The sequence below is a fragment of the Ceratotherium simum genome, chromosome 2 (assembly GCF_057802395.1).
Source record: "Ceratotherium simum simum isolate JZ-2026a chromosome 2, ASM5780239v1, whole genome shotgun sequence".
Lineage (NCBI taxonomy): Eukaryota > Metazoa > Chordata > Mammalia > Perissodactyla > Rhinocerotidae > Ceratotherium > Ceratotherium simum.
This window is the reverse complement of record NC_141901.1, coordinates 75,235,943-75,263,642: the sequence shown is the minus strand read 5'-3', so window position 1 is coordinate 75,263,642 and position 27,700 is coordinate 75,235,943. Positions and strand designations below refer to the sequence as shown.

Genomic DNA, 27,700 nt, shown 5'->3' with positions numbered 1-27,700 from the left:
AAAGATTGGGGTTCCATGAAACAGTGTTATGAGTACTGACATAAAATATCTTAATCTGCTCTAGATCACAGACACCCTCCCCCTTAAATTATGGAGAGAGTGATACAGAGAACAATGCAAAGTAACAAAAAGTAAAGAGCTTTATACCTAAAACCTTGGTGAAGAACTCCAAGAAAGCTAGCCTAAGGCTTTGAGATGACCTTCCATCCCAACTCTCAGGTCTTTCTAACATACTTCAGTTTGTTTGAAGCATGGAAAAAAGAAATAGAGGAAAGAGAAATGAGTCAGTATGTGAGTTTTACCCGAGTGGCTATAATAAATAGAAATGAGGTGATTGGACCTCCTCTCATCCAGAGAATGATATAATCTTACCATTTAGGCAGTGTGAAAGTGTAAGAACTTTTAACAAGTACTAATTCTATCCTCAGCATCTATACCCCTGGCATCTGCCTGATCCGTAACAAGTCTTCATCCCTGGGACAATGGAAAAAGATAGGAGAAAGTAGACCTTTCCTCCTCTAGTCTAAAACAGTGTAGTCTAAATTATCAGTCCCTGGTTCAGTTATTCATTCAGTTTATTTCCCAAAAGAACTTTTTCCAAAATACTTAAACTTTTAACTTGAGTAGAATATTATAGTGTTACTATCCACCCTATCTGTATGCCATTTGCTGATCTTAAAATAATTATACTCTACTTATACCTCCCCTTTCATAACAAGTATTCTCTCCCATAGTAACTATGTATCGGAGAGAAGAAATGAGGTAGGAGGCCCTGGGCTCACATCCTCATTACCATAGATATCTTTTTCTAGTCCTTTTCCTGATTGGCTATGAGACCTTCTGGCACATTGTGTCTTGACTCATTTTTTTTCATGTTCTATTTTTATAAGTGTTTTCTGTGTTCATTTGCATTAACTAATTTTATTATTTAAAGTCAAAAGATTTTTTATTATGTATACTAGGAGCTTACGTAGTAAGATGCATAAATTCATAAATTGAAAGTTGTTATGTGAAAGAAGTAATTTATTACTTTCTTGAGCATAAAGGGAAAAACATTTATCTGTTTTTGTGGATGGTCTGCAAAATCCTGAAAAACAAAATAATGGGGAAGTCTGGTGCTTTATAATTAAAATGTATGGAGATTATAACATATACGTAGAAGTTGGTTTATGGCTTGACCTTACAAACTGTGTTCCACAAGTGCATTTAGTCATTGATTTTTAAAACCTTAAGTATGTTTTTTCACCTGCGTGTTATTTTTAATGACTACAGAATATTCCCTCATGGATATGGTATAATTTACTAAACCTGTCCCTGGTTTTCAGACATTTAAGTTCTTGCTAATTTGCTATTTTTTTTGACGTCGATTTATTATGAACATCTTTCTGTATAAAACTTAGTCTGAATTTCGCTTTTCCTCCCTACCTATGCAAGCCCCTGCTATCACAGGTCCTATTGCCTGGCGATATTCTTTTGAAGACAAGATGGCCTAATATTCTTAAAGTGCTTATTAGGACAATGTGTGGCACATTGTAAGTGCAGAATAAAAGCTATTTGCAAACCTTTCCCTGACTCTACGTTGAGACAAGGAAGTAAGAAGGTTTGAAATGGGTTCTTTGAGGCAAGCAGTGAGGTCTTTTAGCGGTAGCACAGCAAGTGATTCCAAGTGGAGGAGGAAAATCCAAAAGATGAAGCTATGAGATGGAAGAGAGTTTCTGTGGTCATTCATCTGTATTGGTTGTTCTCAGTTGTGTATTCTTTACATAAAAGGAATACCTTAACTGGAGACCATTGGAATATAAATTTCTTCCTTTGAGTTAAAATGTATAAGTTTCTTAAGTAATGTATAACAGAGAAATGTTACAAAATACTCTTTAAAATAGTGTGACCATTGTGTGTGTTATCTTTGTTTATTGTATTTGTATTTTATATTTTTTGTGATATTTTATTCAAGTGTGTGTCCAATGATGTCTTCTGTTTTCTTTATTTTTTTTTTAAATTATCCTAGTCACGTGAACTGGAAATTTCAGTTTATTGGCGTGATTGGAGATCTCTGTGTGCTGTAAAATTTCTGAGGTTAGAAGATTTTTTAGACAACCAACGACATGGCATGTGTCTCTATTTGGAACCGCAGGGTACTTTATTTGCAGAGGTAATAAATGTATTTTATTAAATGTGCATAACTACAACTGATATTATATATGTAGGCAGCATTATGTAGAAGTGGAAAGAGTATTAGGCTGAATGACAGACAACTTGAATTCTTAGCTCAACTCTACCACTGAATAGGTATATTACCTTGAGACAAATCATTTACCCTCTCTAGGTCTATTTTCTCATCTGGAAAATGGGGGTTGGACTAAATTAGATATAGCTAAGATTCTCTTAGGTTTTCAAAACTTATAAGTTTAGTGAATTTCATGAATCATAATTCCAATGCTATATTCATGTCAACGTGAATTTTCTTCACTGCAGGTTACCTTTTTTAACCCAGTTATTGAGAGAAGACCAAAACTCCAAAGACAAAAGAAAATTTTTTCAAAACAGCAAGGTAATTACTAAGAAATCGAATACAAACTGTTTTGGTTTTTTGTTTTTGTTTTTGTTTGCTGAGGAAGATTCGCCCTCAGCTAACATCTGTGCCAATCTTCCTCTATTTTGTATGTGGGTCACTGCCACAGCATGACCTGATTAGTGGTATAGGTCTACTATACCACTAATGGATGTAGGTATAGGATCCAAACCCATGAACCCGGGCCGCTGAAGCGGAGCGTGCTGAACTTAACCACTGTGCCACTGGGCCGGTGTTTTCTTAAATATAGAAAATCTACATACTATTTAAAAAGTGATGTCCATCTTTGTTTTTTGTTTCTTTTTATTTGTTCATTCATTTATTTCTAACATTTTATTAAGGAACATTTCAAACATCTCCATAAGTAGAGAGACGAGTGCAGTGTACCATCACTCAGTTTCAACAACAGTCATCTAATGGCCAATTTTGTTTCCTCTGTATCCTGTCCACTCACTACTTCCTCAGATTACTTGAAGCAAACACAGACATTATATCGGTTCCTCCATAAATATTACAGTTAGTATCTCTAAAAAATAAGAATTCTTTGATAAACCTTAACCACATATCATTACTAGACTTAAAACAGTTTCTACCTATTTATTTTTAAAACTATTGCTATTTTGTTCTAGTCTTTAATAACAAATAGTTACGAACTGTTTTCTTAAGTGACAAATTTTATTTGTTCTTCATAAATTACAAACCAATGAATATGATTTTTTAAATTACAGCTTTTGGTAATATATTTAAAAATTACTTGTTCTATATTCTTTCTTCACCATATCCTCAGGCAAAACGTTTCTCAGAGCTCCTCAAATGAATATTAATATTGCCACTTGGGGACGACTAGTAAGAAGAGCTATTCCTACAGTAAATCATTCTGGCACCTTCAGCCCTCAAGCTCCTGTGCCTGCTGCAGTGCCAGTGGTTGATGTACGCATCCCTGAGCTAGCACCTCCAGCTAGGTATGTGCCTAAGATTTTTAAGCATCACTTTTATAAAATAGTTATTTTATTTTATTTTATTTTTTTTTTTTTTTATTTTTTTAAAGATTTTATTTATTTATTTTTCCCCCAAAGCCCCAGTACATAGTTGTCTGTCATAGCTGCACATCCTTCTAGTTGCTGTATGTGGGATGCAGCCTCAGCATGGCTGGAGGAGTGGTGCCTCGGTGCGCACCCGGGATCCGAACCCGGGCCGCCGGCAGCGGAGAGCACGCACTTAACCGCTAAGCCACGGGGCCGGCCCTAAAATAGTTATTTTATAAAATATTGTGACATTCATACATATTGATTACAGTGGGTCTATTAAAAGTCTCATTTTTCTCAAATAGTATTTTGAAATCAGTGCTCTCCTTACTTTTAAAAACTAAAATTGTTTGCTTTGATTTTAAAGTTATTTAAAATATATACTTTTGATTACTGTTTTTGGTGAATTACTTTATCTTCTATAAGTGATTCTACAGTAACCAAATTGGACTTTGATCTTGAACCTGAACCTCCTCCGGCCCCACCACGTGATTCTCCCCTTGGAGAAATAGATGAATCTGCTGAATTAAGAGATTTGGATACACCAGGACAGGCAAGGCACTTTAAATCTGTGTAATTCCTTTTTACCAAATGAATTACTGGTAATAGCATCATAGTGAATGGGGTGTACAATTCAACTAAAAATTACCTATGTGAACTGTGTATTTATGTTTCTTGTGAATGAACTTTTCTCAATTAGACTAAATTAGACCAAGTTGACAGGAGATGACCAACTTAATGTTTGCATGCCATTGTCATTAGCATCTGGATGCTCATGGGCCAGTAGATATGGAATAGGCTGCCTAAACTAGTAGGAGCATAGGAGGATGGTTGATATTAGGTGACATATTGCCAACACTCTTCATCTTCTAACTTGATTAACATGATTTCTGAATATGCATTGAAGATGATAATGACGTGTTAGTTTGTCACATTTTTTAAGTAAGTGTAATATAGAATTAATAACTGTAAGAATGAATATCCAATATCTGAATTTTACTTTTGTCACCAGTATTTATATTTTGTTTTTACTTTTTCGCTTTGACTTTATCCTTACCAAATAAATTGTTTTCTGAATGTTTCTATGATTTAACGAGTATTTAATATTTTACAGGATTCAGAAACTATTTTTGATATTGAGAATGACAGAAATAGTATACTACCAAAATCTCAATCTGAATATGAGCCTGATATTCCTCAATCAGGCCTAGAATATAGTGGTATTCGAGAACTTGAGGACAGAAGGTAAAAAATATATATACAGCTTTGCTACTACATGTTTGGTCCCATACTTGTGCCTTATTTTTAATTGAAATTACTGTTTTCAGATCTCAACAAATGTTTCAGTTTAATCTACAAGACTTCAGATGTTGTGCTGTCTTGGGTAGAGGACATTTTGGAAAGGTAATCTTTTAAATTTTTTTGGAATACCTACAAAAGTAATAACTCAAATGGAAAATAATTATTTTAATCTCATTTCAGGTGCTTTTGGCTGAATATAAACACACAAATGAGATGTTTGCTATAAAAGCCTTAAAGAAAGGAGACATCGTAGCTCGAGATGAAGTAGACAGGTTAGTTTTGTAAAAATGAATTTGTTTATTTTCCTGTAACTTATTATGAAAATTGATGTGTACGTTGCAACAGCAAAACCTTCTATTTTTGTAACAATATGTAAAGAAACTAAATTAATGTGTCTATACTTGACATAAGGTAGTCATTAATTAAATATTGTTTTTCTTTCTAGACCCCTCCTTCTTCCCCTTATTCCCCTTCTTATGACAATTTACTGGTTAGTGGATACCAGGGAAAGATGGTAAAATGTTTAAACTAATTCTATTAAGTTTTTTTATACTTGGAGATATTAAAGTGTTTATATGCAATAGGAACTGTTATTCATCTGTGGTTGGGTAAGGCTATTTCCCATTTCATCTTATGGAAGTAATATATCATTTACAGATAATCTGCAGTTTACTGAATGGTTAATATTTTCTGCTTTTTAAAATGCACCTATGTCTATTTTTTTTTCTATTTTTCTTAAAATGATACTTTTTGACCATAGCATCTTACCTTTCTGGATTTAATAAATGTAAATTGATATGGATTCATCTTTATATATAATTATTAAAATGCAAGGACTTCGGGGATAATATTGTAATTAGATTAGAAAATGTACTTTAAAAAGACTATCTTAAATTAATAGAGGGATTAAATATGGAAATTATTGTATAAAAATGGCATATTTATTACAGATAGATTTGATATTTAGAAGTAGTATTTTTCTTAAACCACTAGGAAGCATCAATTGATATTAGTGAAAGACAGCCCTGTATAATGAAAAGAGCCAGGGACTATGAGTGAGAAGACTGACTTTTCTAGTCCTGATTATTCCCTCTTAATTAATGATTTGACCCCGGGGCAATTCACTGAACATCTTTGAGCCTCAGTTAACCCACATATTTTAAAAATATATTTTTTGGTAATACTTGCCTTACTGAACTGTGTTAAGTGCCATACGGATATACCCGATTGCTACTTCTATTGTTTTTTCCATCATAGAGAAGTTTTTAAAATTAGGATAGATCATAAAAGATGAGAGGTTTTTTTATGTAAAAAAATCTTTTCCATTTGGATTTGCCTATTTATTTTTTACCTGTTTCTCATACTCCTCAATTACATCAGAATAAACTCTTTCTTGATAACTAAAACTACTCAAGATTTTGCTGAGTATTTATGAAACATTCTGAACACCGTATTATATGCCTACAACTATATTTTTATGTTACAGAAGTAGTTGGTTAAAGCAAACCTTTAATCGCACTTGGTCTGTTTTTTAATTGCGATAATAGTGGGGTCAAGTGTTTTTCTTTTTTGGAAGACTATTTGCTTTATTCCAGTTCTGTAAAGGGTAAATTCACTTGTGTCCTAAAATAATAGGAAACTGGTACTACCTCTGTTAATCCTGGTGGTTTATACAGCTTTCTGCTACATTGTTAGTACTTTGAGCCAAGTCTCTATAGGAAAAACCTTTCTAATTAAATCTAGACAGAATAATACTATTATTAAAGAAGAATGCTCAGATCAGAGGATGGAGTTTCAGCCAGAACCTACGCCATTACCCCTAATGAAAATTAATCCAGCCTTGGTGAACAGTTAATGAGGGATCTGTATCTAACTTCAGTTATAAATCCGAGTATTCTGTAACATGGAAATAAAATAATCTCCAGTAGAACTGGTACAAAAACAGAGAAATGGAAAATTCAGAGTGAGAAATAAAATTCACTCTTAGAGAAATTTGAGGAAGGCAGCAAAAAAGGAGCAATTGAAAAAATTAATTTAGAAAATAAAAAGACCATATTAATACAGCATTAAAAATTCCATGTTCCTTCTACACAACAGGAATGCTCTTAAATGTTTTCAAAATTCTATTTGATTTTGTTGAGTCATAGCAGTGTTACCTGGATATGCAAATAAATACTTCATCTTTAAAATTATCTTTTTAAAATTAACTCTTTCTTAAAAGACCTAAAGGAAAAGAGAATGGGTCTGCCTTCCTTTAATATCGGGATTTTAGTTTGGCATTTTGAAATCATCAGAAACAACAACGACAAAAATCTAAGCCATTTTTAAATTTTAAAACCAAAGCATTATTAATGCTTTTAAACAAACATTAATGTCAATTTTTGGTTCCAGTCTCAAAAACCAGAAAAAGTGCCTATTTTGTATTAGAAACATAAATATAATCTAATTGTTAATAAAATGTGTCTATTCGTATCCTTATTTTGATCAGGTGCTTAAAATAAGTTAATTCCAGGTTGTATTTGAATAATATCTGACCTGGCTTTCTTCTACTTTGAGATTTAAGTCAGGTTGGTTTACTGAATATTTTCAGGGAAAGGAAGAGTTGTATTTTTTGCTATTTAGGCAAAATTAATGTTCCCGAGTCAGTAACCTCAGCCACTGTTCTTTAGCAACTTGTAAGAGTTCTTAGAGAGGAAAGCTGTGATTGTTATAGATTTTACAGAGAAATTATATCACTCTCATGGAGCTTCCTTGAAGCATATTATAGAATTCTCCATGTAGCCTCTTTATTTTCCAGTCAGACTTCTAAATTAAAATCTTATGCAATACATCTTTACCTCTAAACGTCATATATTATAATGATAAAATATTTGAATACTGTAGCTTATGAATTATAAATACTGTCCTTGAAATTACCTTAGTCACAAACTTTATATTTTTAAAATTATGTTTTAGGTAGCTAAATTCTTTGACCAATTCCTAAGTTTTCACAATTCACCCCTAATTAAGACTTTTTTATTAATTATAACCACTAGCTATATGTGTGTTACTCTGATACTATCTGTGTGAACACTGTAATCTTTATGTCACACTAATCAGATATTTTAGTTTTCATTGATATATTTCAATTAAAGTTATATATATGAAGTAGGCCAAATTTTTCAAAGCATTCGTAGCAAAACTAAAACATTTTATGGTTTTAAAGTTACAGTAGTTAAGAACTTTGCTTATTTTAGAGTTTAGTAATTTTAAGGAATGTTATTTCCATCTAGAACTTAAAAAAACATCTATCGATTTTTTAAATGTTTTCTCTTATAGTTTGATGTGTGAAAAAAGAATTTTTGAAACTGTGAACAGTGTAAGGCATCCCTTTTTGGTGAACCTTTTTGCATGTTTCCAAACCAAAGAGCATGTTTGCTTTGTAATGGAATATGCTGCCGGTGGGGACCTAATGATGCACATTCATACTGATGTCTTTTCTGAACCAAGAGCTGTGTGAGTATGCTTTAGACATTTCTCTGATTTCCTTCATGACTGATTTCTTTCAGGAGAGGAACAAAGCTCTTTAGATTTTTTTTTCCAAATGGAAAATCAGTCTGTGCCAGGAGTTTAGAACCCGTTACTTGCCTTTTTGCTGTATATCTATTTTACTCTGTTACCCATGTCGAAAATTTCATAGATTACCCTAAATCACAGTTGATAATTTAGATACACAATGTAGGTTAATTTTAGTAAAATTTCTTCTTTTTTTCTATATTTTCTTCCTAGGTAATGCCATCTAGGACCATGGCTTTATATGCTAACTATACTCAAAGTACATTGTTAAGTGAAAACACTTGTATCATATATTTGTATGAAATATTTGCATTTGCATTTTAAAGGATAATTTAAAAGAATATATGTTAAGTATTCGCTTGCATGTGCTTCCGATATCTCTGAAAGAATATAAAAGAAATTGGTCTATGTATTGCCTCCAATGAAAGATGTAGAAAGCATACTTTCACTATAACCCTTTTTGTAGTTTTTGAATTCAACATTTTATGAAGGTTTTGCTTATTCAAATGAGTAAAAATAAGTAATAGCAAATATTTGAGATTAAATATACATATATATTTTTTTTCCCCTATCATTATACCAGTTTTATAGCTCTTAAGTGGTGGAGCTAGGATTTGAACCTAGGAAAGTGCTCTTAATAGCTACACTCTACCTGCTAGTGTTTACCAAATTTAAATCTCCAGCCCTAACTTCTTCCCTAAACTTCCAACGCTAATAACATTCAGCAGCCAACTTGAATTTTCCCTTTGTGAGTCTAGTATTTGTCATTTAGCTTCTCAAACTGAACTACTGATTTTTCCCATTTTCCCCAACCTCACCCACCACTCCACAGGCCTTACTGTCTTCTAGTCTTCCCCATCTTATTGAACAGCAGTACCATCTACCAGTTGTTCAAGCCAAAACACAGGGAGTCATTCTTAATCCTCTTTTTCCCTCACATGCAACATCCAGATTATTGGCAAGTCTAATCAATTCTACCTCTAAAACATATCCCAAATCATAAAAATCATAAACCAATAGTAAACCTTTATTGGGTTTATTCTTGAATTTTCATCACTTATCTATATTCTGATGAAATAGCAACTGACATTTGTATAGTATTTTCACTTTCACTCTTGTATTTGATTCTCATCATAATCATTACAAGTACATGGAGTAGATGGTACTACTGTCATACCTTCAACTTTCAGATGAAGAAGTAGGGAGTTAGTTCTGATGGATAGTGAAGCTTTCAAAGAAGCAACAAAAGCCAGAAAGTAGTAGAAGGCTACTAATAATTCATTCCTTGAATATTTAAAAATTAAAAACAGGGCATCTAGACTATGCCTAGCCCTGTGCTAACTGCCATGCAAATTTGTTTGTTTTTGTTTCATTACACCCTTTTTTTTTTTAAAGAAATATAAAATCCAGTCTGCCTTAAGGAACTTTTATTTTTTCTGAGGATATAAAATCATATACAAATAAAACAGTTAAGCCCAGTAAAATACAAGAATAAAATGCTACATTGCACTACTTCAGATCTGAAGTACCTCCCCCTGATCATTCAGATCTAACCTCAAATGTTATTTCTTTAAAGATCCTTTCCTGAGTTCCCTATCTAAAATACCACTATATCACTAACATCCAAATCATGTCACTCTATTCTATTTTCTATTTTATTTTCTCCATAGTACTTTATTTCTACCTGAAATCAAGTTATTTATTTTTACGTTTATATTGTCTGTCTCACTTCACTAAAAGGGAGAAGCAAGGACTATGTCTATTCTGTGTACTAGTGGGATGTGTAGAAGGGTGGCACATACTAGGTGATCAGTGAATTTTTATTGACTGAGACTATGGAATCAAAATTAGTTTGATTTCTGGCTTTGCTGTTTTCTAGCTATAGACAAATTAATTACTCTCTCCAAGATCTTCATTTTTCTTCTTCTGTAAAATATTTATCTTAAAGCCTTGATTTAAAGATTAAATAAGCTGATGAATAAAAATATCTAACACAGTACCTGACACAGTAAAAATTCAGTGAAATACATTTTTTAAACAGTATACCCAGTTATTTGTTGAATATCTTTATGTCAATCTATTTACAAAGAATAAAACAAAAGAGAAATCAAGGTATTTTTATAATTGTTACAGTATTGTTTTGCCACCAAAATAAGTTTGCTAAAAACTGTAACTACCCTAAGCAATTTTAGAATTGCGTTTATTTTAAAGGACTTCAGGTAAATCTTTTAAACTTCTGATAAGTGATTATATAAGATCTAGTGTATAATCAAATAAGTATTTCTAAGTAGCTGCATTTTAAAATTCTCCTGAATTATGGTCTCATTTTTGTAAAAATAAGTAAACACAAAACATAGCTATATTATCTACATGTGCATGTAAATGCACTCTAAAAGTTTGAAGAACATTCACCAAATTGACAAGAATAGTTACCTCTATGAATGATAGTGGCATTAGAGTGAAATGGATAGAGGGATAAATGAAATATTGTACTTTGAGGCAAGAGTATTATGTGTGTATTTTTTAGAGAAAATATCCATGTATTACTTGTATAATTAAGAACTCATTCTCCTAAGTGTCTCCTTATAGGCTATTCTATACTAAAGACAGATCTGCATTTTTAAATTCATTGATTCATTTATTACCTGTCTCCTAATTCAATAAGGCTATCGTGTGTCAGCCATTATGCTAAGTATTGAGGATAAATGCTGAAAAAGACAAACATGGGGCCGGCCCTGTGGCTTAGCGGTTAGGTGCGCGCGCTCCGCTGCTGGCGGACCGGGTTCGGATCCCGGGCGCGCACCGACGCACCGCTTCTCCGGCCATTGTGAGGCCGCGTCCCACATACAGCAACTAGAAGGATGTGCAACTATGATATACAACTATCTACTGGGGCTTTGTGGGGGGGGGGGGCCGGGAAGGATTGGTGATGGATGTTAGCTCAGAGCCGGTCTTCCTCAGCAAAAAAAGAGGAGGATTAGCATGGATGTTAGCTCAGGGCTGATCTTCCTCACAAAAAAAAAAAAAGACAAACATGGTCCTATACCTCGAGAGTTAGTATTCTAGCTGGGCTCAAGTTTTCCTACCATCCAAACCCCTTTATCCAATTTCTAGACCTCTTTACCTCCCCCAAGGCAATTCAAAGTCAACATGCCTAAAGCCAAGCTCATTTTCCCCACAAAACTTCAGCTACTTCTATATTTCTTTACCTATTCATTACACATTGAGAGTCATCTTAAGCTTTTCCCTCTCCTTCATTCTCTATAGCTGTTGAGACACCAAGTCCTGCCTGCTATTTTTAAAGTTTCTCTTGAATCCCTCTCTTCCTCTCTTTGTTGCCACTACATTGGAGGTTCTCATGATCTTTCATCTGTACTCTCACAATAGCTTTATCTGTTCTTTTTCCCTCTGGATATCTAACTACTTCTGCTCCAACCTTCATACTACTATTCGACAAATCTCTCTAACATAAATCTGATCATTCTGCCCTGAATAAAATGGTTTGATTCTCTATCGCTAAGAGAAGAGATTTCAATATCCATAATACGACATTTAAGGTCCTTCACAACTTGACCCCAGGCTGTCTTTTCAGCCTCATCTGTCACTGCCTCTTCCCCATCCTTTACTTCAGCCACAACAAACTTATTATTGGTTGTCAAACATGTTATGCCTTTTACACCTCTATTCCTTTCCCTCTTAGGGGAATGCCCTATATTTCCCCCATGAAAGATCTACCTTTCATATTATCCTTTTGCTTTTATGGCATATTGTAATTTCTCCTACAGAACCAAATCAAATGTCTACTCTAAGGACTTCAGTGACTTCACCAGGCAAATGGCTTCCATTGTAGAGATTGTATTTTTCTTATTTTTTAGTTTCACTCCCAATGTTTAGCACATAGCTTACTATGTCTGGCACATAGTAAAGACTAAGTAAGTATTTGTGAAAATGGTTAACTACCAAATTCTGCTTTGAAGCATAAAATTATAACTGGGATTCAGGAGCACTGGAATTTATTAAACTTCTTTTGATTTAATTCTTTTCAAACAGATTTTATGCTGCATGTGTAGTTCTTGGGTTGCAATATTTACATGAACACAAAATTGTTTATAGGTAAGTAAAATTTTGATACGTCTTGTTGGCTTACTTTGGTGTGAATTAGAGTTAAAGAAAATTAAGAAGGATATTTTATGTTTAACCAGCTTCTTAATTTTCTCTTTCATATGAAGTGACCTCTAAAAAAATTAAACTCCAATTTTGAAAGATATAGTTAACATAATAATGATATGATGAACCTCTGTTCCTGATCCTCTGCCCATTACCTAATTAGAAGAATCATTTTATAAGTAGGCCTCTCTTAACACAATTCACCAACAATGTTCATCCTAGTGAATATTTTACGTTCAACTAATCTACTGCAGGAAACTTCTGTAGACCAATACTACTCAAAATTTGTCCATGATAAGTAAGATAAGTAACTTGTGCCAGAGTGTGAAACATCACCCTGCTTTCTTCATTAAGTCTTGCTGTCAACTAAATGGTATACTTGGTAACATAGCTGATTTATGTACTGGACAAGTTCCTTATCAAATTGCAGACCAGTAACAAATAGTTCGTAGCCCAGCAGCTAGTCTGTGGGTGACACTTTGAATAGCATTGCCCTAGACCAGATAAATTATGGGCAGTCCAGGCAGAATTAGGAGATGATAAACATCAGTTTATTCAAACTTCTAACAGTGTTTCCAAGATAAGGATTTCCTCGTGGTCCTATTTTTTTCAAACGATAAAATATTTTCAACTTATTTGGAATCAATTAGTATAGATAGCTTTCTCTTTATTTTGAATTATTCTTTTAGAAGGTTAAACCTGCCCCCCCGATACCTTATTTTTACTGTTGTCTTGACAGTTCTTTCTTATGGATGGCGGGTAGGCAAACTTCAGACTTAGTCCACGCCAGATTATCACAAATAACAAATTAATAAAACCGTTAAAGATACCTGAACTCCTTCCATGCTTTAGACGTATATCTAAATAGATAAAACATTCCTCTTTTGAATACATTCTCCCTTCTATATAACAGGGGGAAAGTTATTCAGAAACTATATTATGTAGAGTAATAAACTTGCCAAAAGAAAGAAAAATGAACGATTGGAATATAGCATTTAAATCTCAAATCATACCTTGAAAAACTCATTTTAAGTAAAGCGAAAGTATGACTTCTATTGAGATGAGTTTTTTACTACATTGTCTACTGATTTTATTGATTTTTTTTCCATTTTGCTTTTTCTTTATTCTGAACAGAGATTTGAAATTGGATAACTTATTGCTAGATACAGAGGGCTTTGTGAAAATTGCTGATTTTGGTCTTTGCAAAGAAGGTAATTGAATATTTTTAAGTTCCTTTTCTAATAGCTTACTATTCCTTTGTACTTTGGTAGTTTTCAAGTTTGTCTATGGAAAGCAAAATGTATTTTTAACTTTAAATTATTTTTTATTAAGACATTACAGGTTGTTCATACAATCTAATTATCACATTATTAAAAATTTATTCTGTGGATATGAATAAAGTTAGGTTTTCAGAAGTCATAGTATAAAACTAAGATTCTCTTTGTATGGTTAATAATTCTGTCACTACTCTAAGAAAGCATTGGTTAAGCACGAAATTTTCACTTTGCTGGGACTGTCCAGAGTAAATTACTTAGGCCTAATAACTTCTCTCCAGCTTCTTAAAACTTTTAACATTTTTAAATAGGAAAAAATATATACATATACTTCAAGAATCCTTTCTGTGTATTTAAAAGTAAAAAAATAAGTAAAACAGGAAAATTTGAGGTAGCGTAAGAAAATATAAAGAGCATGGACTTAAGCACCTACCCAGTCCTAGGTTTGAATCCTGGCTCTGCCATTTATTTGCTGTGTGTCTTTGAACAAGTTACTTTTAACCTTATTGAGTCTGTTTCCTCAACTATAAAAATGGATATAATCTTTCTTGTTTAGTATTATGAGAATTGGAGATAAGTCTGTGGCACAGTGCCTAAAATATATTAACTAGGTACAGGCATACCTTGGAGACATTGCAGGTTTGGTTCCAGACCACTGCAATAAAGCGAACATCGCAATAAAGCAAGTCACATGAATTTTTTGGTTTTACATTGTATGTAAAAGTTATGTTTACACTGTACTGTAGTTTGTTAAGTGAACAATAGCATTGTGTCTAAAACAATGTACATACCTTAATTAAAAAATATTATATTGCTAAAAAATGCTCACCATCATCTGAACCTTCAGTGAGTTGTAATCTTTTTGGCTGGTGGAGGGTCTTGCCTCAGTGATGATGGCTGCTGACTGATCAGGGTGGTGGTTGCTGAAGGTTGGGGTGGCTGTAGCAATTTCTTAAGACAATGATGAAGTTTGCCGTATCGATTGACTCTTCCTTTCACAAACGATTTCTTGTAGCATGCGATGCTCTGTGATAGCATTTTATCCACAGTAGAACTTCTTTCAAAATTGGAGTCAGTCCTCTCAAACCCTGCTGCTGCTTTATCAACTAAGTTTATGTCATGTTCTAAATCCTTAGGTGTTATTACAACAGTCTTCACAGCATCTTCACCAGGAGTAGATTCCATCTCAAGAAACCATTTTCTTTACTCATTCATAAGAAGCAACTCATCCATTAAAGTTTTATTGTGAGATTGCAGCAATTCAGTCACATCTTCAGGCTCCACTTCTAATTCTAGTTCTCTTGCAATTTCAACCACATCTACAGTTACTTCTTCTGCTGAAGTCTTGAACCCCTCAAAGTCATCATCAGGATTGAATTCAACTTCTTCCCAACTCCTGATAATGTTGATATTTTGGCCTTTTCCCATGAATCATGAATGTTCTTAATGGCATCTAGAATGGTGAATTCTTTCTAGAAGGTTTTCAATTTACTTTGCCCAGATCCATCAGAAGGATCACTATGGCAGCCATAGCCTTATGAAATGTATTTCTTAAATAGGAAGACTTGAAAGTTAAAATTACTCCTTGATCCTGGCTGCAGAATGGATGTTGTGTTAGCAGGCATGAGAACAATATTAATCTTGTACATCTCCATCAGAGCTGTTGGATGACCAGGTGCATTGTCAGTGAGCAGTAATAATTTTGAAAGAAATCTTTTTTTCTCAGTAGTAGTTCTCAACAGTGGTCTTAAAATATTCAGTAAACCATGTTGTAAACAGAGGTGCTGTCATCCAGGCTTTGTTGTTGCATTTATAGAGCACACACAGAGCAGATTTAGTGTAATTCTTCAGGTCCCTAGGATTTTCAGAATGGTAGATGAGCATTGGCTTCAACTTAAAGTCACCATCTGCATTAGCCCCTAACAGGAGAGTCAGGCTGTCCTTTGAAGCTTTGAAGCCAGGCGTTGACTTCTTCTCTCTGGCTATGAAAGTTCTAGATGGCATCTTCTTCCAATAGAAGGCTGTTCTATCTACATTGAAAATAGGTTGTAGGTTGTTTAGTGTATCCACCTTCAAGAATTATCTGAGCTACATATTCTGGATAATTTGCAGCAGCTTCTTTCTACATCAGCACTTGCTGCTTCACCTTGTACTTTCATGTTATGGAGATGGCTTCTTTCCTTAAACCTCATGCACCAACCTCTGCTAGCTTCAAACTTTTCTTCTGCAACTTCCTCACCTCTCAGCCTTCATAGAATTGAAGAGAGTTAGAACCTTGCTCTGGATTAGGCTTTGGCTTAAGGGAATGCTGTGGCTGGTTTGATCTTCTATCCAGACCACTAAAACTTTCACCAGATCAGCAATAAGGCTGTTTCGCTTTCTTATCATTCGTGTGTTCACTGGAGTAGCACTTTTAATTTCCTTCAAGAACTTTTTCTTTGCATTCACAACTCGGCTAACTGTTTGATGCAAGAGGCCTAGCTTTTGGCCTTTCTCGGCTTTCAACATGCCTTCCTCACTAAGCCTAACCATTTGTAGGTTTTGATTTAAAGTGAGAGATGTGCAACTCTTCCTTTCACTTGGACACTTAGAGGCCGTTGTAGGTTATTAATTGGCCTAATTTCAATATTGTGGCTCAGGGTATAGGGACACCTCAGGAGAGGGAGAGAGCCAGGGAACAGCTGGGCGGTGGAGCAGTCAGAACATATACAATATTTATTAAGTTCACTGTCTTATGTGGGCATGGTTCGTGGCACCCCAAAACAATTACAATAGTAAGAATAAAGATTACTGATCACAGATCACCATAACAAATATAATGATAATGAAAAAGTTTGTAATATTGTGAGAATTACCAAAATGTGACACAGAGACACGAAGTGAGCAGATGCTGTTAGAAAAATGGCTCCGATAGACTTGCTTGAGGCAGGGTTGCCACAAACCTTCAATTTGTAAAAACACAGTATCTGCGAAGTGCAGTAAAGCAAAGCACAATAAAACTAGATATGCCTGTATTCATATCTTTACGTTTAATACATTGTATTGTAATGAACATTGTCTCTCTTCCTCCCTACTCTGGTAGCTTCCTGTACCTTAGTCAACTTTGTTTCCATAGCACATAGTATAGTGCTTGGCACATCTTAACTATTCAGTTAATATTCGATTAACAAGTAGTTGGATGAATGAATGAACTTCGCAAATATATGTTCATCAGTTACCCACTGACCCCCTAATTGCTGAATCCAATAAAAAATTTTTTCTCTTACTGGACTTCTCTGTTTTGGACACTGTTGATTTAAATGCTTTCGTTCCTCTGAGTCTGTCGTTAGCCCATTGCTCTTCACTGCTAGTTTTTAACTACAACTGTATGCTAATGAGTCCCTGATTTATTATTTCCTTTCCTACCAGATATATTCAACTATCTACTAGACCGCACCACCTGAATAGCCAATAGATACCTCAAACTCTATACAAACAAAATTAGTTTGTTTTCCTCAGTCTAGTTCATAGTTGATGTTGCCACAATCCTTGTAATCTCCTAATCTGAAAATGTGGAATTATCCTCAATTCTGTCCTCTTCTCTACTTTCCACATCTAGTTAATCACCAAACTGTGCTGACATTTACCTCCTTAATATTCTCCTTAATATTCCTTAAATTTTTCATTTCTCCTCTACTACTGCCAACCATCATCTTATTTTAAGAAGACTACCTTAATAGTCTCTTAACCTTTTCTGTCTCTAGTCTTTTTCTCCCTCAAATCAGTCTGCCATGTAATTGCTAAAATGTGACCAGCCCGTATAAATATAAATCTGACCGTGGTACACCCCTGCTAAAAACCCTTCAGTGGCTAAGATGTGGTGTACAATGCCCTTCCTGATCTGCCTGCCTATTTCTCCAGCCATATCTCTTGCTGCTCTCTGCCTAGTACTTTCTACTCCAGCAACAATGAACTGCAAATAGTCTGTCTCTCTCCACCACTATCATCCATCCAACTCTATTTGCTGACTAACGTCTGCTCATCCTTTAGATGTGTCACCTCCTCAGATAAGTTACCTGAGACTCCTCTCCTCCGATCTCAACTACCAAGTCAGCTTTAGGAGCCCTTCTTCAGTGTTTCCATAATATCTTGCTCTTACCATATCATTATAAAATTATCTATATATATCTGTTTTCCTCCAGTTTCCTATAAGCCCCATAAAGACAAAAACTGTGTCTTACTCTCATTTTTGTATTCCCGTCACTTGGCACGGATGCCTGGAACATAATAGGTACTCAGGAAATATGTATTGAATAACCAGTGTTTTTCTTCATTATAAAAATATATATAGTACATTATAAACATAATAGCTAACAATTTTTAGCACTTATGTATGTCAGGCACTTTGCCAAATGTTTCATATGCATGAACTCCTTTAATTTATAACAATCTTATGAAAGTAGATAGTAGTATTAACTGCTGCATATAGATGAAGAAACTAGGCTTTGAGATTAGACAGCTTTCCCAAGCTCTCACAGCAAACAAGTGGTAAAGCTGGAATTAAGCCAGATCTTTATGACTCCAGAACGTGATGTTAACTAAGTCCATGGAGTTTTATCGATTTGAAGTCCTAGCTAATTGGGCCTACTTTGAACTTCCTTAACAATATCAGGATAAAATATATCAGAATGAATAAAATATAATCATATTATTATAATTGCCGTGATATGTATGCATTACATTAAAATGTGACAGATTTTATAATATTACTATAAACAAAACAAGACAAAAAATTAGAGTAGTTGTATCCTAAAAGTATGACATATGTATTATGCTCTAGTTGTGAACAGAGCACAAAATAAAAATCAAGAAATATTAGTTCTATTTCTGTCTCTGTTAACTTTATCTTGGTCAAGTCACTTAAAAGGCTTGTATTGAGCTTCTATAGATATTATAGCAAATCTTTTTAAAAATAGTATTTTTATTGAAGAAAAAAATAATATGACAATGTTAAAGAAATTTTGCAAAGAATAAAAAATGCCTCCACCCTAATGTGCTGATATATTTAATTATGCCCTTCAAGGCTTGGTCCATAGACTTACAAATTCATTTGAAATTTTGAGTCATTGTAAATGCATACCTTTTTAAATTTAGAGTTAAGAGCTTTTCTTTCAAATTCTTTCATAACATGACACTTATCATGAGATTTTAATACTTTAGAATACATTGAGATGTTATCTTCAATATGTAGAATGTATATTTGATTAATTAATGTATTACTAAATTATGAGGAACATATATTTGAAAGCTAGTTAGCTAAAATATTAATATCATATCTCTGTATTATATGACACATTTGGTCACCTCTTGATAATCTAGGGTTTGCTTTTTGGTATTTTCCAAACTATACTTAATGTTATTTTTATAATGAAGCAAATAAACTTATTTAAAAGATTGAATTGAAAAGATGATAGAAATTAAAGCTTAGAATCAGTTCCTTTTGTTGTAACTTCTTAGCATCACTTTTAAAGTAATGAACAGAAAGAGAAAATAAGTAAATAAAATGAAATATGAAAATTTTATTTATTTTTACCCATTAGTAAGTACAGTTGCTATTGTACAGTTAACATTTTCTTTAAAAGTCTTTAATATATCTTGAGTTTGGTCAGCATGCACAAATGTACAACTTTAATTTTGTATCTTAAGGATATTTTCTAATTTTTATGCTAGATTTTTTTCATCACTAACATACTTAAATTTTACCTTTTTCAGGAATGGGATATGGAGATAGAACAAGCACATTTTGTGGCACTCCTGAATTTCTTGCACCAGAAGTATTAACAGAAACTTCCTATACAAGGGCTGTAGATTGGTGGGGCCTTGGTGTACTTATATATGAAATGCTCGTTGGTGAGGTAAGCAGTATAAAATAGGTGAGAGAGAAAGGAGGAAAGATGATTGAAAGAACAAAACATGTCATTTGTCTCCTGCGTAATTGGAACCTGTTTTATAAATATTTATAATATACTAATAATTGCCTGTGATTCTATATTATCTTCACTGTCTTTTTTAGATTTTTATGTTATCTGTGGAATGTGTTACCAATGCTTTGAAAATAGTTCCTTATATTTTAGTATTGCTATGGTTATGTTTTATGATTTTAAGACATAATCATATGTAACCAGTCATTTCACAGGGGATACAATAGCTGGAAGACTAATGAAGAGAATGCACTGTGTACCTGTAAAGAAAAGTCAGCTATACATTGGTCAAAAATAAATCTTACCTTCAAAAACAGTACAGCGGAGTTGAAAAGGTTAACTTTTTTCCCCCTAGTGTTTTCTTTAGATTTACTTAAATAAATTTCTGGAGATGACTTAGTTGTGCACAGAAATTTGTTACCATTTGGGAAACAATGAATTATATCTAATAAATTAAGAAGTAATAAGAGCTAATTTATTTTGTTATAAATTGTTGGAAATGATAAATTAGAGAGGAATGGGAAAGAGTAAATATTTAGACAAGTAATTGAAAACTACTTAGAGGGGCTTGATGATCTCGAGAGGCAAGAAGAATTATCTTATGGGATTGGTTCATTGTTCCGCTGTTTCCCCAGTGCCAACAACCTTCCTTCTACCTTCTAGGCATGAACAAATTAGAAGCTGAATGAATGAATGACCAAATTATTGAATGTCAGAAATTTCTAAAGCTTTGCTCTGTGACTGTCATTTAAATCAAACAAACAGATAAATGATTTCAGTTCATCCAAATGACAGCCCCTTTTGGTATGTCAAATTGGAGTGGATACTTGGAAAAGGAGGAAAAGAAATAGCTAATTAAAATGTTTACCATGTGGTAGGCACTATTCTACGTGCTTTATAAATATCAGCTCATTTAATTTTTCAGCAACCTTTAATGAGCTCAATACTAGTCTTATGCCCATTTTCAGATGCATAAATGGAGACACAAAGAGGTTAATAGCTCGCTTGAAGTCCCACAGCTGTCATGTGGTAGAGCTGGGATATTAACCCTGACTCTCTGGCTTCAGAACCTGTCTCCAAACCATTATGCTTTGCTGCCTCCAGGATAGGGTATTCAGTCCACCTAAACTTGTTTCTGTTCTTAACACCAATGGTCCAGATCTGAATTTTTCACCTCTATTTAGAAAAGCTGCTATATGGTATTTTAAAATGGAAAGATATATTTTATCCCTAATTCACCATGGTCTTTACTTTCTAAGGGTGTCAGAAGTACTCATAGTAGTTGTTTCTGTAAGCTCTGGCAAACTTGAACTCATTTTTTTTTTTCTTCCTTTTAAAAAAAGTAACATTTTTATGCTTTGTTTTTTAATATAGTATTCAGTTACATCTGAGATTTAATTGTTACCAAAAATTATATGCTTGCTTAAAATTTACTCTCCATATTAGAGATGACATGCAAAAAATGTGAGTTTATTACAGAATACTACAGAATTAAGAGCCATTTGATTCTCCTATTCTAAAATGACTGGAGCATTTGGCAGTGAACAAGTAAGGAAGTTCTTGTTCCATATTTTTTAAAAGAGCTTCTAATTGATTGAGCTCTTACTTACCTAGGAGATAAAAGACAATGAATCCGGCTGTTCCTTCACGGTTGCTTTTTGCAATTTCGCTTCTCTTTAGCACCTACCTAAGAGGATAGTTGGGAAAAGAACTAAACTTAAAACTCATCAGTATACTTTATAATTTCATAACATTGGTGAAATTTTAGCGATAACTTTTTTTACTTGTGATAAAAGTGAAGTTTGGCTAAAGCTTGTGTGTAATTTTTTTATTATTACAAATAACTGAAAACTCACTGGATATATTATGCATTTCCAAATTTGTATTTGAATTTATATGAGTTTTGAGGACTGGAAAAGACTCCAGGAATAAACTAATGTACCAGGTCCCCTTTCCCCGGTGTCAAATGAGAGTGAAGTATCAAAGAAGTTGAAAGTAACCTTAGATACTGGAGTTTAGATACTTGACATCTGAACAGACTATTGGATTTGTTTTATATGTGCTTAAAACACAATTGTTAGCCTTTCCTTGTTAGTCCTGTTAGCTTATATGGTAGTCCTCCCTTATACATGGTTTTGCTTTCCACGGTTTCAGTTACCTGCCGTTGATATTAAATGGAAAATTCCAAAAATAAACAATTCGTAAGTTTTAAATTATGCATTGTTCTGAGTACCACAATGAATTCTCAGGCTGTCTCACCTGGGACATGAATCATCCCTTTGTCCAGCGTATCCAGACTGTATACGATAACCACCCGTTAGTCACTTAGTAGCCGTTATCAGATCGACTGTCACGGTATCTCAGTGTTTGTGTTCAAGTCACCCTTATTTTACTTAATAATGGCCCCAAAGCACAAGAGTAGTAATGCTGGCAATTTGGATATGCCAAAGTTATTGTTGTTAATCTCTTACTGTGCCTAATTTATAGATTAAACTTTATCATAGGTATGTATGTATAGGAAAAAACGTAGTGTATATAGGGTTCGGTTACTATCTGAGGTTTCAAGCATCCACTGGGGGTCTTGGAATGTATCCTCCACAGATAAGAGGGGCTACTGTAATCTATTTGCAGAAACAAGGAACTTGAACATCTTAAAAAATATGTAAATAAATCTTCACTATTCAGAGACTTGTGGAGTGACAGTTTTCACATACAAAATTGGCTGATCAAAATAGGAGACAAAAATGCTTTGTATTACCACTTGATATTTTGATTGAGAATCCTTGTGAAAGAGAATTTTTCGCTGACTTGCTGTCTCAATCCCATAAAGAAATTATATTGCCCCACAGAGTAGGTATTTGATTTATCTATTTTGAATGAGTGAATGAACAGACTGTTTTGATAGCTGAGAAGTTTGAAATTTTCTTAGATATGAGCAATAAGATTGGCGGCTCAGCTTTAGGAAGTTGGGTTCTGAATTCATTTTCACAAATCCCTCCCTTTCCGTTGATATTGCTTTCTGCTTGGCTCTTACTCTTTAATGCCTTACGGGAAGCAAGCAGCCAGATCTAAGCCATCTGAAATTCTGAGGTAATAAGTCAAATTTCACAGCCATGTTTTCAACATAATTGAGAGTTTATCACTTTGTACATCAAATTATTACAGTGAATGTAATTTAACTACTTTTTTATGACTCAGGGTCGTTATAAGCAACAATTTTAATACTCTGTTTACTGAAATGCCCCAAGACCTATTGTGTATAAAGCATTAAATATGCCTGGAAATGTGTGCTTTTTGAGTTCCTTTCAGTCTGATTTTGTTGGCAGCTGCTTCTTAGTCCAGTCCTTATGCCTGCAAACCTCTCATTGTGTGTCGCCACTGTTAATTGGCTGTTGACTTTGAAATTTAGAGTACATCCTTATCTGATGTATTTCCACAAACTCTGTGCTTCCCTCTATACTAGCACTCATTACCATATTTATCTTACTGCTCCCTTTTCTTTTTCCAAAAGATTGACCTTCTTGAGGATTGTGTTTATTATCTGAATACTTCCCACTGTCGAGTAGGCATTCAAAATATTGAACATCTGGCTAGGTAAATAAATAAATGAATGAAATGAAGTGGAATGGAATGAAATTAAGTGAAAATGATATGTGATATGATAAAAGTTGTTTTTAGGGCCTGTGAAATAAATTTAAAGATTTTGGTAAGAGTGTATGGTGTATCCCTTGGGTAATAGATACATATCTGTTGTGGTTTCCTGTAGTCCTTGTTTGTTTGGTGTTTGTTGATTTTTTTTTCCTCACTACCTGGTTCTTGGTTGTACTTTAGGTAGGTCATAAGATTTTACTGCATCAAAACTCATTTTAACTTACTCAAAGATATTTCTTCTAGTCTCCCTTTCCTGGTGATGATGAAGAGGAGGTTTTTGACAGTATTGTAAATGATGAAGTAAGGTATCCAAGGTTCTTATCTACAGAAGCCATTTCGATAATGAGAAGGGTAAGAGTTAATGGTTTATAAACTACTTAAATTTTTTATATTGAAGGATATTTCTCAGTAGAACTTATAGAAGTTATTTTTCAGGTCATAGATGTTGTGGTTTAGACAAACACATACCAAGAAAAATCTAAATCTTTGCAAGTTATGAGCATCCTTATCAATGAAGTTGCTGGTTTTATTTTAACTTTTATACTTTATGTTGTGTTAGCTATTAAGAAGAAATCCTGAGCGGCGCCTTGGAGCTGGTGAGAAAGATGCAGAGGATGTAAAAAAGCACCCATTTTTCCGGGTAAGTATGAAATTTTAAAACTTTTTATGAAACTATAGCAATTAGGTGTAGGAAACTAAACTGGTCATTTTATATTTTGTAATCCAGCTAATTGATTGGAGTGCTCTGATGGACAAAAAAGTAAAGCCGCCATTTGTACCTACCATTAGAGGACGGGAAGATGTTAGTAATTTTGATGATGAATTTACCTCAGAAGCACCTATTCTAACTCCACCTCGAGAACCAAGGATACTTTCAGAAGAGGAGCAAGAAATGTTCAGAGATTTTGACTACATTGCTGATTGGTGTTAAGTTCCTAGACACTGTGAAACCAAGCAGACTGACTTACAAGAAGACCTCTTAAAAATAGCAACCCTTCATTTGCTCTCTGTGCCACCAACAGCTTCTGAGATTTTTTTTGAACACATGAAGATTTGTTTAGAAGTACTATTTTAATACCTTCTTGAAAAGTGGCTTCTCAATGTGTTTTCAACATAAATCTGAGCACTGGAAACAGTTTCATGGAGTTTAAGCTGAATGAACATCAGCCATGAAAATCTATCACAAATGAATACTTTTGGATCAATAGTCTATGTTTTTAAAAAAAAAAAAACACTCTTCTATAGTCCCTAGCTTTGCTGTATGCCTGCTTTAAGTGGAAGGAAGATTAATCAGTTAAATTCACTTAGCTGTATTTTACAAAAAGAAAAAAAAAGGCTTGGGATGCTATTACTATTCACACATAGTATGATTCGTTTGAATAAGGCAAATACTCTTATTTTTTTAAAGAAATTACTTTAATATCAAAAAAATGTAGTGGTAGTTTGTGCACATTTTTGGGCTTTTTTCTTTTTTTTAAACGAAATCAATTGATGTCTTGTTTTATAAATTTTCTATATTTATTAGGAGAAAATTTTTATTGCCTTATCTTTACCAACCATGTAAGAGAGCCTCATAGCTTTCCAACAGAGCTACTTGCCAAACAATTTTTTGTTTATTAAGCCATGCTGAAACAAACAGGAACAACTAAACTCAGCATTTACTTAAAATTTTAAGAATGAGGACTTCTGATCAGCCTGAACCAAGATACTGTGTTACCTGGATGCATTCCCAAAGTCTAGACACTCAGTATGTGCTGTCATACCTTCCTCCGAAATTAGTGAACTGATTCCTCCTTTTTTGATATTCGTTGTACTTTTATCAACCTAGTTCATCTTGTTCTTGTGTCTACTGTAGAAGGGAACCATATCTTTGTTAAAACATAGGGATTATCATTGTATACATGCTGTGAACATGTATATGTGCAAGTTGTAATGTATTCTATGTTGTAGGGTTATTATTTAATTTCACCACTTCATCACTTTTGTACAGTGGCCACCAGACACCTCAAACTCCAGCATTTATGTTAAGTGCATTTGTACATTTTAGGCCACTGGATCCAGATTTTATATTGGCAGTTACTGAGGGCAAAAGCAATATATTGTAACAGAATGTATAAATATTTTTGATAAAACAGTCTATATTTTATAAAAATTATAACACTAAAGCTGTACCTCAAAAGTCTGAAAAATAATTTGATCAAATACTTTTTTACAACTCCTCAGAGGATCCATTTGTGGCTTTTTTAACGCTCTTATGGGAAAGTCTTTTTGTAAGCCGTGACTTTTCCACTTGCCTGGAGTGTTTTGGGGTTTTTTGTTTGTTTTTATTTTTTTCCCTCCTAGTCTATGAGTTCATTTTTTTCCATAGTTCAATAATAACATCTTTGATTCTGTGCTTAGCATGTTAGGGTCATCATACCTCAGGAATAACAAGTTGTTAACTAACCGTACTGAATTAACTATTTAATCACAGTGATCTCATGTCTTAAAAATTGTTGAAGTTCAAATCCTATGAGAAACGTGAAAGCACAGTGATTTATAGAGACTTGAGCTAAAAACATAAATATTTCAACCTTGCCAGGGTGTGTTGGCATGTTTTTATTGTACTCTGAGAACAATTAAAATTGTTCAGAGATAATTGACATTTCCTTCCAAATTGATTATTACCCAAGATCCTTTGTGGGAAAATCTTAGAGAAAGAGGGAGCAATATGCTGTTTAAAGTTATTTTAAAATGCCAGTTAACTTCCTTAGTAAAGGACAATAGAGAATCTTAGCTTAATTGTCTGGCTTTAATTTAAACAGTGTTAACACATTAAAAAAAACACTAAATACTTTTGAGGTACAGTCTGCTCACCTTTTCTGGTTCTCAAATATACATAGAAAGAAATGTCTAAAATAGGCTTTTAGCATTAAAAACTGACATAGCATTTTGTAACTACACAATGTACAGAAATTGTTTTTAATTGAAGTCAATCACTAAAAAAAATTATAGGGCAGGGTATTTTCACACAATTAAGCTGAAGAAAGCACTAATTTTTTCTGTAGTTTTTAAAATATATATATTTTAGTCAGATTTAAAATTTTTTAACTCTATAGAGTGTAAATATATTTTGCTATTACTGTCTGTGTAAGTGACTGCTCAAGCACTTTGTAAGGAAATTAGGATATTTTAGAATGGTACACTATGCATTCAAATGAAATGTGCCTTTAACTCTGTCATTCGAAGAAAAAAGTGTTTTGCAGTCATAAATTACCACAAATGCACAAATTAAAGTTTAAATAGATTGTAATTTTTACCTTTGGTTTTAAGTATTATTTCCTTTTAGAAACTTCCTATTGGTCAAATTATACGTTAGCTTTACTATATTCAAGATCTCAAAGACTAACTTTAGTTAGCCTCCTTGCAAGTACTTTTTGTTCAGGGGAAGGGCAAAATCATGAAGATTCAGAGCAAATTGTCCACTTCGCTGGTAATAATGGGAAAAGTTTGCATTCTACTCCTATAAGATCAGTAGCATCTTTCATTCAGTGGATATTTATGGAATGCCTTCTGTGTGCTGGACACTGAAGATAGAAAGGTAGGGGAAAAAAAGCATCAAAGTCTTCATAAATGAAGAACAGTATGCATTAATGCTAAAATACAAACACCAGTATTATATGTACTTTTCTCTTGTTTGAGGTTAACTTATTTTATTTTAGGACCTGACCTTTCAGAAAATAGGTAAATGAAAATAGAATGCTAGCTGTTTTATAGTCATCTTTTTCAAAAATTACAAATAGAGTATTTTAGAAATATAAAATGATCCATGTTATCCCTATAACACAAATTGAGGTCATAATAGAAATTGCCATTGTAAGTTGACTAGGTGAAAGCTGCATTATAGATTCAAATCTAACAAAATGTTTACAGGTGCTGATCTTTCCAAAGCAACTGAGGATGAGTATGAGAAACCCAAAGGAGCAAATGCCAATCCATGGATCATAATCTTAATATAGAATTCTTATTTACCTTCTAGCTATCTTTTGAGATCTACTGTTTCTCTGAGATATTAGCTCTATGTGTGTGTATATATATATAAATATATGTATTTATAAACATGTATATAAATATATATATAAATAGAGGTAAGTTTTTAAATAATTCCTAATTGTCAAAAATCTTGCATAATTTCAAATTCTAGTATCATGACCA

The 27,700-nt window shown here is 33.5% G+C and overlaps 1 protein-coding gene across 1 annotated transcript in view; it reads left to right on the top strand.

Moving 5' to 3' along the window:
- PKN2 (protein kinase N2) overlaps positions 1-26,804 on the top strand; it is a 130,346-nt gene extending 103,542 nt beyond the window's left edge. Inside the window, exons 9-22 of the mRNA XM_004442905.3 lie at positions 2,009-2,152; positions 2,476-2,551; positions 3,360-3,534; positions 4,024-4,150; positions 4,712-4,842; positions 4,926-5,001; positions 5,080-5,171; positions 8,218-8,394; positions 12,505-12,567; positions 13,756-13,832; positions 19,647-19,789; positions 23,750-23,857; positions 24,066-24,146; positions 24,234-26,804. Of these exons, the coding sequence (XP_004442962.1) occupies positions 2,009-2,152; positions 2,476-2,551; positions 3,360-3,534; positions 4,024-4,150; positions 4,712-4,842; positions 4,926-5,001; positions 5,080-5,171; positions 8,218-8,394; positions 12,505-12,567; positions 13,756-13,832; positions 19,647-19,789; positions 23,750-23,857; positions 24,066-24,146; positions 24,234-24,437 (1,674 nt within the window). The 3' untranslated portion in view covers positions 24,438-26,804. The remainder of the gene's footprint in view (positions 1-2,008; positions 2,153-2,475; positions 2,552-3,359; positions 3,535-4,023; positions 4,151-4,711; positions 4,843-4,925; positions 5,002-5,079; positions 5,172-8,217; positions 8,395-12,504; positions 12,568-13,755; positions 13,833-19,646; positions 19,790-23,749; positions 23,858-24,065; positions 24,147-24,233) is intronic.
- The last annotated feature ends 896 nt before the right edge of the window (positions 26,805-27,700 follow it).